Source organism: Sminthopsis crassicaudata, chromosome 5 (assembly GCF_048593235.1).
Source record: "Sminthopsis crassicaudata isolate SCR6 chromosome 5, ASM4859323v1, whole genome shotgun sequence".
Lineage (NCBI taxonomy): Eukaryota > Metazoa > Chordata > Mammalia > Dasyuromorphia > Dasyuridae > Sminthopsis > Sminthopsis crassicaudata.
This window is the reverse complement of record NC_133621.1, coordinates 312,638,182-312,649,416: the sequence shown is the minus strand read 5'-3', so window position 1 is coordinate 312,649,416 and position 11,235 is coordinate 312,638,182. Positions and strand designations below refer to the sequence as shown.

Sequence of the window (11,235 nt, the reverse complement as noted above, 5' to 3'; positions counted from 1 at the left end):
TTATGCTGTTGATTTTTAAGGATTTATTTTGTAGCTTGCAACTTTGCTGATATTATTGTCTCATCAGTATCTTTGCTAGTTTGGTAGGATTTTCAAAGTAGACCATCATATTGTCAGCAAATAGGGATAGTTTTATCTCTTTACCTAGATTTATTTCTTTAATAATTCCTTTCTCTTGTTTTACTGCTATTGCTAGCATTCACAGAACTATATCAAATAACAGTAGGAAGATTGGACATCTTTCCCATTTCTGTTTCTTAAAAAAAACTTATCTTTACTCTGAACAAAAAATACCAAATAAAAGGGGTATTTGCCTGTTTGTAGTAGGACAGAAAAAGATTGTATATGAACCTGCATTATCTCTGTTATTTACAATTTGCTTTTAAAAAACACATAATAAATGTTAATATGTCACTTTCAAAGCTGTCTTATCTTCTCTGTGCTTCCTTCTGGTTTTTGTCCTGTTTCCAGTGCTGGTCCCATAATAGATGCCTAATAAATGTTTGTTGACTGACTTTGCATTTTTAAAAAATATGACAAAGACACTGTTTTATTTTCTTTTTGCTATCTTATTTCTATTCCCCTTCACCCTCACAGTCTTGCACCACTGGAAAATAGAAGAAGAAAAACAACATTTGTCACAAACATATAGTAAAAGAAACAAATCCCTACTTTGTCTATGTCCAAAAATACACATCTATCTCAATGGTACCCTATAACTTCTCTGTCAAAAGATGGGTAGTGGGCTTTATCATCAGTCCCCTGGAATTATGGATGGATGGCCATTGCACTGATTAGGGTTCTTACTGCTTTCAGAATGGGTTTGAGTTTTTTAATAATATTATTGTATACATTGTTCTGGTTCTGCTCATTTCACTCTACATCAATTTGTATACATCTTCCTAGGTTTCTCTGAGACCATCTTCATTATTTTTTAGAGCCCCAGTGTTAGATACAAATTATGGTATATAATGATATGGTATATAATATATGGCATAATTTCTTTAGCCGTATCCCAGTTGATGGTCACTCCTTTAGTTTCCAGTTCTTTGCTAACACAAAAAGATTGGCTATAAATGCTTTGTTGTTTTTAAAATTAAATTTGTTTCAATTAACAAAAGTTCATTTCCTTTCCTTCCCATTCTTTCCTTTAGAAAACAAAAATCCAAACCCCTTGTAACAAATATACATAGTCAAGCAAAATCAATTTCCCGTTGACCACTTCCGTAAAAAGTCTTTTTCTGCACCCCATCTCGGTCCCGAGGGACATTGGTGGGCTGGTCGGCTGGGTTTGAGCGTGGGGGAGGGTCTCTGAGGCCCCGGTTCTCTGTTTGTAGGTTGGGGGCTAGAATCCTTGGTCTGTGTAGAAAAGGTGAGAGGATCTGCTTCGGAGATTTTTGAGACCCCCCCCCCAGTTTGTAAAACAACGGGGCGCTGACCTAGTAGAGCTCTGAAGTGCTCGGTCTTTCCCTGGAGGAAATGGGTGCTGGGCTCGAGGGCCAGTGGGCGATTAGGACCTCGAACCTCGAGGAGAACGAGGTTCCTGCAAACAGACACGCTCGTTGCCGGGCGCCGGAGCGCGAACCCGCAAACGTTGGCCTCGCGCCTCGGACGGAGCGGAGCCAGTCTAGCTAGGACGATGGTGCGGGGAGGAGCGCTCGCTCGCTTCCTCCTGCTCCTGCTGCTGCTGCCGCCGCTGCTGCCCCCCCAACTTCCCAGGAGCTGCCCCAGCGCTGCTCCTACATCCCGGGCTCCAGCGCCGCCCGCCTCCTGGAAGAAGCGCCACTCATGGCCCCGAACGCTCCTTTTGCGCTCCCGCAGACACCATCAGGGCCCCTGTTTAGCCCTAGCTTCTTACCCAGAATCCTATTCAAGGTTCCCTTTATCGGAGATGCCCAATTCTGCCAGTGGCCCTGGTCCTGTGGCCTTCGCAGGTAGGGGCTCTAAATGTGAGTTAGCACCTAAGCCCAGACTAGGCTCAGAACCAGCTCCTGGCTCGGGTTGCCATGGTGCCCCATGTCCTCACCTGGCTCCCCAGTTAAAACCCAGATTAGGTCCCAGCACCATTTCTGGGAGACCTGCAGAGGCCGCTTTGCTTCATACCCTCAGTGCAAGCTCCCCTCCGCTGTCCCAGAGGCCCACTGGCGCTCTCCACCTCTCCTGGGGTCTCCAGCCCACAGGATCCAGGCTGACCTTCAGGCTGTATCAGTCCTCAGGCTGTGTCCCCTGCCGGGTCTGGAAAGTGACCTGCAACCCTTATCTTAAGGCTGGGGGCATCTCCTGCATCCCTGGCAACACTCCTGGACGAAGAGCCCCCCGCTGGACGCTGGCTTATCTCCTCTGGCCCGGCCAGGGCTGGGATGGGGGGCCCAGCCGGGTCATTGGTCAGGCCCTGGAGGGACACCTGTACCTTGTCAATAGCATCTTGGGCATCCGAGCGAGAGGCAGAACTTTGAGCCTGAATCTCCAACAGGCCCGGACAGGCTCCTATGGCCCTGGCATCTATTACTCCAGAGCAGCCCCAGGTAGAGGCAGTGCCCATCTCCTTTTCTATCAGCAGCAAGGCCTGTCGTGGCTGTTCGCTTTGGATTTCCTTGGGAATCGCTGTGACCAACTGAGTGTCCACCTATACCTCAGCCCCAAAGGGGTGGCCTTCTTTGGGACCAAGCCCTACAAAGACCTGGAAGTGCACTTCTTCAGCAGCGGCCCTTTGGGGCCCCATGGGCCCATCTACCTTGTGTGGTTCATCCCCTTACAGCATCCTCTCCTGCACCTCCAATGGACTTTTCACCTCCAGCTTCCTGGGGCCAGCCTTAGGCCCAACCGGACATTTACATACCAAGACCGGATCCCCAGTGCCTCCCGCTTCATTCCTCGTTCCGTTTTGCCATTCCACCCCAACATCTATGCAGGCTTCATGGAGGAAGCAGAATGCCCCACAGGCAGTCTGGAGCCCGCCATCTTGAAAGCCTCCTTGGACACGTATGGCTCCAAAGTGCTCAAATCACCGGTGGCGTGTATCCAGAATCCCTGTTTCTTCTATGAAGTGAGGATCAAGGAAGGCAATCCTGATTTGATAGAGCTAGATGGGAGAAATCCCCTCACCCTAAATACTGCTGTGAAAATCAACTGTAGCATTCCCTACAATGTGACTCAGGAGTGGAATTTTTACCCTATCCCTAACAGGAAGACCACCCCAGACTGGAGCAGGCCCATGAAGGGTCGGTGGATTGATAAAATGAATCATGACCCCTACTTCCAAATTCCTGAGCGAATCTTGGCACGGGGACTGTATCTGATCAATTTCACCGTGACTGTTACCACCGCCAAAAAGGTGCTGAAAAACTCTACTTCTGTATTTCTTTTGATATCTAAAATTCAACTGGTAGCCGTCATTAAGGGAAACGATTTACAGAGGGTACATTTCAACCAGAGCTGGACTTTGGATGGGTCAGCTTCTTGGGATCCTGAGTCCAAGGCCCCTTTTGAGGGCTTGGTCTACAGATGGTACTGCACCACTGACATATCTCACTTTAAGTACGTGATCGTGCCTGGCTCTACCAGAGACACCTGCCTTCCCCAGCTGCCAGACTTGAGGTGGATTCAGGAATCTGGCCCTGTACATACCGTGTTACCGGGAACACTCAGAGGCAACCAGGTCTATTTTTTCCGCTTGGTGATTCAGAAGAATGAGAGAACAGCATTTACTGATCAGAAGGTCATTGTGACTGCTGGCCCCCCGCCTGCCATGAGCTTTTCCTGCATTGAAAATTGTGAAAAAACCTTAATTATCACAGATCGATTTTCCTTGTCTGGAAAGTGCACAGACTGTGGGTCAGCTCCTGCCTACTACCTCTGGTCCCTCTTGTCCTACTCGGGCTCTGAATTCCCATTTGATTGGGCACGTCGGACCACCACTGGGCGAACCAACCCTTATTTGTCAATCAAGGCTTCTGCTTTTAAAAGCTTTTCAGATCAGTTCTGCTTCGTTTCTCTCAAGGTGTCAAATTGGGGTGGGGGAGTCTCGGTTTCTAACCATTCCTTTTATATCAATTCTCCACCCCATGTTGGCCATTGCAACATTCACCCTGACAAAGGCATAGCCCTAATGACCGAGTTTGTCGTGCGGTGTAGGAACTTTAGAGACTATAATATACCCCTCCGTTTTAAAATCATAGCTTCGAATTTCTGGAATATGGATGCTATCAGTTCTTTAGAACAGAATACTTTGGGAGCTGTGATGTACGAAGGGGCTCAGCCTGTGACTCCTCCTTCTTTTCTTCCAATTGGGATGCCAGTCAATAACTACTTGGTGGTGATATATGCTCAGGTCTATGATTCACTGGGCGCCTTCTCCCAAGTGACCCTGTATGCCACTGTGAATTCTCCCCTGACCCTAGATGCACCAAATACAGTGTTGAATCACCTGCTCACCCTCATCCAGAACTCATCCGGTGCCATGCTGACCACTCTGTTTCAGCAAAGGGACTTTGTCCAAGCAGGTTATCTTGCCTACCTGGTAGCCTCTGTTTTAAAAGATGTGAAGCCTGTGTCTGACTTACAAACAGACCGCTTTGCGATCCAGGAGCACCTCATCAACTTCTGCAACCGCCTGCCCACCAGCACCCTGACAGAAATTAACCAAGTGACAGCGATCATTTTGGAGCTCACCCAGAATGCTTCTGGCTTAACTGCAGGAGTACAGAAGGCAGCCACCAGCAGGCTGATGGAAATCAATTTGGCACTGCAGAGATACAGGCAAAGGGAAAAAAAATTCCATTCTGAACAAATTGAAATTGTGAGCACTGGCATTTCAACCAGTTTGTCTAATATCTTCAAAATGGGTATTAACATGGATACCATTAATGAGACTCTCTCTGTCACAAAACTGCTGGCAGATACAATTTCATCCATTAAAGTACCTGGGGAGGTAGAGACAGTGATATCAACCCCAAACTTCAAAATGCACATCAAGAAAGATGAAAAGCAAAATGTCACCAAGGCCGCCCGGGCCAAGAAAGACTGCCTAAATTGTTTCTACCCAACGCTGAGAAAAAGTAACACTACTGACTTGGCTAGCGAGGGCTCTATTTCCACTGTGTTTTATGAGTTTAAGGGTGACCCTTTCCCTTGGCTCAGCGAGAAAGAAAGCCCCTCTGTAGATGTGGTTGGTTTCCAGATGAGAGAGACCCAAGAAAATGGGGACGTGTCTGAGGTCGTGCCAGAGGTAGTTGAAGCATTTATCCTTAGAAAAAAACTGAAGGAAGCTCTCTTTAAAATCAGCGTCGGACCAGATAAAGAAGACTTTAGAATCACCACAGGAATCTTTACTTTCATGGCAAATGGAGGCTACAAGGAAGTATATATTGAGATCATCACAGAAGTAAGAGTTTTGTTCACGGTCTTGATCTACGTGGGCAGCAACATCACCCACAAGCTCCCGATTGCCTCTTTCTTAGCACCTCCCGACATGCCAGCAGTGGCTAATGAGAGTGAGCTCTTTGACCCCACCTGCCAAGTCAGTGTGCCCTTCATCATCTGCCTCAGTCAGTCTCTGCTGCAGGCCACGGCCCAAGGCAGCGTCTCGGCCCAGTGGTACATCTCCGTGATTCTGCGAGCCTCCAACATCGTCTTGAAGCTCAACGAGAACCTTGTGAACATTTCCATCTTCACCGTAGAGTGTCTGAACATGGATGACATTCAACAGGAGTGGGGGAAGAAGGCCTGTAGGGTGGGGGATAGTAGCTGCTGGTGGCGAGCGCACTGCATCTGTCGGCTCAAGCCAGAAGCCACAAAGGAGAGGAAGTCTAGAGAGCTGTTGAACCAGGCCTCCAGGATCAAATACCTGACCGCCCGTATGGTGGTGATCCCTAACAGCATCGACTTGCGCTTGGACGTCATCCAGACACTCCCCAAGAACCCGGTGACCCTCTTCACCGTAATCTTAGTCATTTTCACCTATCTACTCCTGGCTTTCTGGGCGATGCACAAAGATCAAACGGACCAGTTTCTCCGGGAGCACGTGATCATCCTCCCAGACAACGATCCTTACGATCACATTTGCTACCTAGTTACCTTCTACACAGGGAGCCGTTTGGGCTCGGGCACCAAAGCCGACGTCTTTCTCCAGCTCCTGGGAACAAAGGCGTCCAGCGATGTGCACTGCCTGAGCCACCCTGACTTCACCACCTTTTACAGGGGCAGCATGGACACCTTCCTCCTGACGACCAAAAGTGACCTGGGGGCCATCCGGGCCATCCGGGTCTGGCACAACAACGAAGGCAGCCGGCCCAGCTGGTACCTGAGCAGAGTTAAGGTGGAAAACATCTTCAACCGGCACATCTGGCTCTTCCTCTGCAGGTCGTGGCTCTGGGTGGAGTCATTGGAGCAAACCTTTGAGCCAATCGACAAGGAGCAACCCCTCAGCAAGAAGGACTACTTCCTCATCCACTCCTCGAACCTGCTTGGCAACAACCACCTGTGGATGTCCGTCTTCACCAGCGTGGTCACAGGACCCTACAACCGGCTGCAGCGGCTCTCCTGCTGCCTGACCGTGCTCCTGAGCACCCTGTTCTGTAACATCATGTTCTTCAGATCGGACGAGGAGAAAAAGAACCTGCCCGTGGAGCTGAAGCACCTGCGGAACTTGATGAGGGCCATTGAGAGCGCCCTCATCTGCGAGCCGCTGCAGATGGCCATCACTGCTCTCTTCACCTATTCCCAGAGGAAGGTCTCCCCGGTGCCAGTCACCCAGGCGGCTCCACACCATCACCCCTTCATGAGAGCAGACTTCCAAAACTGGAAAGAGCGCCTAGAAATGTGGTACTATCATGAGACTGGCCGACCGCAGACTCAGGGCCACGGCATCCCCACAAAAAAGCAGGCTCCAGGGAAGAATGTGATACTTTCGGAGGCCACAGCCAATGCCATTACAGAAACCAAGGGGAAGCTCCCAGAAAAGAATGCAGCCAACCGGGAGAGGAAGGCCACTGACACCGAAGACCAGACCTTGCCAGAGGCAGGGGGTGGGACCTCGAGTTCCATGCCCTCCCAAGAAGGAGAAAGGGGGCCACATAAGGACGAAGAAGTGGAACTCGCTTCAGGTGAACCCCCAAAAGGCAGGCCTAAGAAAGTGATGCTGTTTGAATCCAAGCCTCGCTTTGTCCTCCACTGGTGGTGCATCTACCTGGCCTGGTTGCTGGTCATCTGCAGCTCTGGCGTGTGCTCCTTTTTCATCATCATGTATGGGTTAACATATGGATACCAGAAATCCATGGATTGGTTGCTCGCCTCTATGTCTTCCCTGTGCCAGTCGATATTTGTGGTCCAGGTGGCCAAGATCCTCCTCTTCTCTGGAATCAAGACAAGCCGAGCCAAGTACTGTAAGAACATCTCGTGGACGACAAGGTACAATTATATTGAGATCCGCTTGCAGGGCATTAACTTAGATGCTGATGACACAAGAGAGCTACACTATGAGATCATCCAGGTCCGTGGTTCGAGAATGTACCAACCCTTGGTGGAAGATGAAATACAAATATTCAAAAGGAGGAACAGGATCAAGAGGGGGGCCATCGTGTTTTTAAGTAACATCATCAGCCATTTCATCTTTCTCGCTCTCTTGTTGTGCATTGCCTCCCTGGCCAGTCACTCCTACAGCTTCCACCATAACCAGGCAATCCGGAGACAATTCTCCGTGAACCTTGAAAACGTCAGGGAACTGAATGACACCTACAGATGGCTCAATGGTGTCCTGCTGCCCTTGATCCACAACAGTCAGAATCCACCTTTTCTTTCTAACAGCTGGTCCAGGATACTTGGCTTGCCTAGGATGCGACAAGTGAGGGCAAAGTCTCTCCCAAAGTCCTGCTTCCTCTCTGGTACTGCGGCTAACAGGTTAATGAAGAAGGGCATCCACTGTCAAAGCCAATACAGCCAGGCCAGGGAGGATCGAAAAAGCTACAGCAGATTTTGGACTGCCCCCGTTGGCTCCTCTGTGGACAGGAAGCTGGACAGCTTTACTTACGAATCAAAGCCTGGGGAATGGGCCTATTATTCCTATGGATTGGCTCATGCCTATGGCATGGGGGGATACCCTTTTTATTTCTTCCCCAACCAGCAACAGTATAATTCAACAATAAGGCTGCAGGAACTTTGGGATAGTCAGTGGCTGGATGAAAGAACATGGGCTGTGATCCTGGAGCTGACCACCTTTAATTCAGAAACCAGCTTATTTTGCACCATCTCAATAGTATTTGAAGTCTCTCCTCTGGGTGTCGTGAACCCAAATTTGGCTGTCCACTCCTTCAGTCTCCCCCTGTTCCGCACGCGGAGTCAGCTTGAACTGTGTCTTTACGGAGCTGCCATGGTGTTTATCCTGGTGTATCTGGTAGTTGAAGTCATCATCATCTACAAGGAAAAGAAGAACTATGTCAGGAATGTGTTTAATCTCCTCAGCTTTGGTCTCAAGTCCATGTTTCTCTTTCTTATTTTTCTTCTCTATATCCAATTCAGGATGGCCAAGAAAATCCTTGGCTTTTACCTCCAGAACCCAGATGACTTCTTCCCTTTTCATGCCATTTCTCACATGGACCAGGTCCTTCGCATCACTCTGGGCTTCCTGGTCTTCCTGACCATTCTGAAGACACTGATGTATTCTAGATTCTTCTACGATGTGCGGTTGGCCCAGAGGGCCCTCTTGGCGGCCTTGCCGGCCATCTGTCACATGGCCCTTCTGGTAGGCGTGTATATCTTTGTGTATGTGGTCTTTGGATACCTCGTGTTTGGCCAGCACCAGTGGCATTATAGCAGCATCATTCACTCCACGCAGACCATCTTCTCCTACTGTGTTTCAGCCTTCGAGGGGACAGCATTTTTAAATAAGCAGATCCTTGGGGGCCTGTTCCTGGCCTCATTTATGCTGGTGATGATCTGTGTCCTAATTAACCTGTTTCAGGCTGTGATTCTGTCTGCCTATGAGGAGATGAAGCAGCTTGTGTATGAGGAACCAGCGGCAGAAGTGGAGGCGATGACCTACCTCTTCCACAAGGTGAGGAATCTCTTCCGTTTCCTCACCTGCCGGGCACCTGCCAAAGAGGAGCCCGCCTACTTCACTGACATACTCTATGGCCACCCAGAGAATAAAAGCTACCAGTACTTGGGGCTTAAAAGTAGAAAAATCGACGGGAAGAGGATGACTTATGTGGTTGTGTGAGGGGTGACCATTCCGAGTTCCTGTCAGTCCTTGTTGGGAATGAGCCAGTTCCCTTAGGTCCCCAACAGGCCTGGTAGCCCTTGATCCACTCCAGTCCTTGACCTTGGCTTCCCAGGCCCCTGAAGTCAAGTGTTTAGTTTCCATTAGGGTAAAGAGGATAGCTAAGAATGCTTAGAAATGTGCCGAGATGAAGGGAGATTATCTAATTTTAAACAAGCATTCTGGCCTGGTCTGTCCTCATGCATCTCTGAAGAGTTTGGTACAATTGTCTATCTATCCTGGAGAAGGGGCCATCTTAGCTAGTCCCCTTCCATCCCTCTGCATGTTATAGGAAAGCTGGGAGGGAGGGCTAGGTTTCGGCTAATTCTTCTCCATCTGGGACACTTTAGTTCTGAGGTAGAACCCTGCAGATCCTGGGCTGGAGCAGGCACGCCCCAAAGAACACTGGAAACCTATAGCTCCAGTTCCTCAGCAGGCTAGGGCAATCAACCATCCCCATTCCATGCCCAGACCTCCTCAAGTTAGCAGACGGTTTCAGAGCAAAAGAGAAGTTTCCAGATGTTATGGGGCTCCTGTGACACACAAGAATGCTTGGGACAAATCTCTCCATTTCTAGCTGAAGTCTTTAAATATTAGGGGATTTCTCCCAATCATTCTCTTTTTAAACAAGGCAGCGGGCTTTTGCAAAAGGGAATTTTTTTTTTTTTACAAAATCTTGTAAATATGTTCCACGTGAGTATGATTATATTCTTTAACTTTTCTTATGGATTATTTTCTGGTTTTGTAACTTTTAACTTTCACGATAGTAAAAAAACAAACAAACAAACAAACAAAAACATTTCTTCCATGCGTCTTGCTGGTTTTGGGGGGAGGAGGGAATCAAGGGAAGGCTCTTACTATGAAATTAGAATAAGAGCTACAGCTGGAGGGCACCTCAAGGGTTATCAAACCCATTCCTTTTATAGATAGGGAAAATGAGGCCAAGGGGAGGTGGTCACTTGACAATAAATGTCAGGGGTGGGACTGTGGCCCAGAGCCAGTGACCTTCTCCGTGTATCCCTCTAGGATGCTTCATAGTCAGGATGGCAGTTTAGCTGGCCAAGACAAGATGCTGAGCTGGTGCTCCCTTCAAATGCTTAAGGCATTTATTGAGCCCTCCCATTGTGCCCAGAGTTAGGGGAATGATGAAAAAAGCCAGTCAGCCGCAGCTCCAAGGGAGCTCCCTTCCCATTCTGGTGGGGAAGATGCCATACTTGGGAGGTTTCAGCCTTGAGTCAGATGGAGAGGTCCTGTGGGCCTCAGAGTGCCAGGCCAGGCAGATGCTCCCACCTCTTTCTTTTGAGGGGTCCTTACTGATCCAATGACATGTGTTTCTGATGCTGGACTTGGTGAGCACTTCGTTCTCTGCATCTTGTGCAACCATAGCCATGCCAGGCTGCATCTCTGTGGGTGCTTCCAGGGATGATGGCTGCAAGATGAGCCTAGTGGACAACGAGTCTCAGACCCTTCTCAGAACCGTCTTTTTAAATGCAGAAGACAAAACTGCTATAGATTTACCAAGGAAACCAATTATACTTAAAGATATTTCTAATCTGCTTTTCAAAAAAACAAGTTCAAAGATCCAGGGTAAGTCATCTTACAGAAGCCAGGCTAGAAGTAGTGTTGAGGAGCTGGAGCATACTTCTATTTCCAAGGCTCTTGGATTCAGGATCCTTGGCTATCAAGAGAAGGTGCTGAAAATGATGGCGGCAGTACAGCTTGCCTGCCTTTCTCTCAGGATACCTTGTCGCTTTCTCTGGGCTGGCTAATTTGCTCTGTATGTGGCAGGGAGAGGGGATGGTTAACTGCTTTTCCATAAGGGTTACCTCTCAGGATGCCAATGATGAATTGGAAGCAGGCTATGGGATGTGACCATTAACAGATCTGTTAGGCTCAACTGCCCCAAGTAGCAATTGGGCAGTAATTGACGATGGTGGCAAGAAAAGGCATTTCCTTCCTTAACCATTTTCATGAATCTCTAT

The 11,235-nt window shown here is 48.7% G+C and overlaps 1 protein-coding gene across 1 annotated transcript; it reads left to right on the top strand.

Annotated features, from left to right (window-relative positions):
- The first annotated feature begins 1,535 nt into the window (after window positions 1–1,535).
- Window positions 1,536–10,050, top strand: PKDREJ (polycystin family receptor for egg jelly). The gene has a single exon (XM_074272093.1). The coding sequence runs from the start codon at window positions 1,640–1,642 to the stop codon at window positions 9,212–9,214; it is 7,575 nt and encodes a 2,524-aa protein (XP_074128194.1). The 5' UTR covers window positions 1,536–1,639; the 3' UTR covers window positions 9,215–10,050.
- Window positions 10,051–11,235: the final 1,185 nt, after the last annotated feature.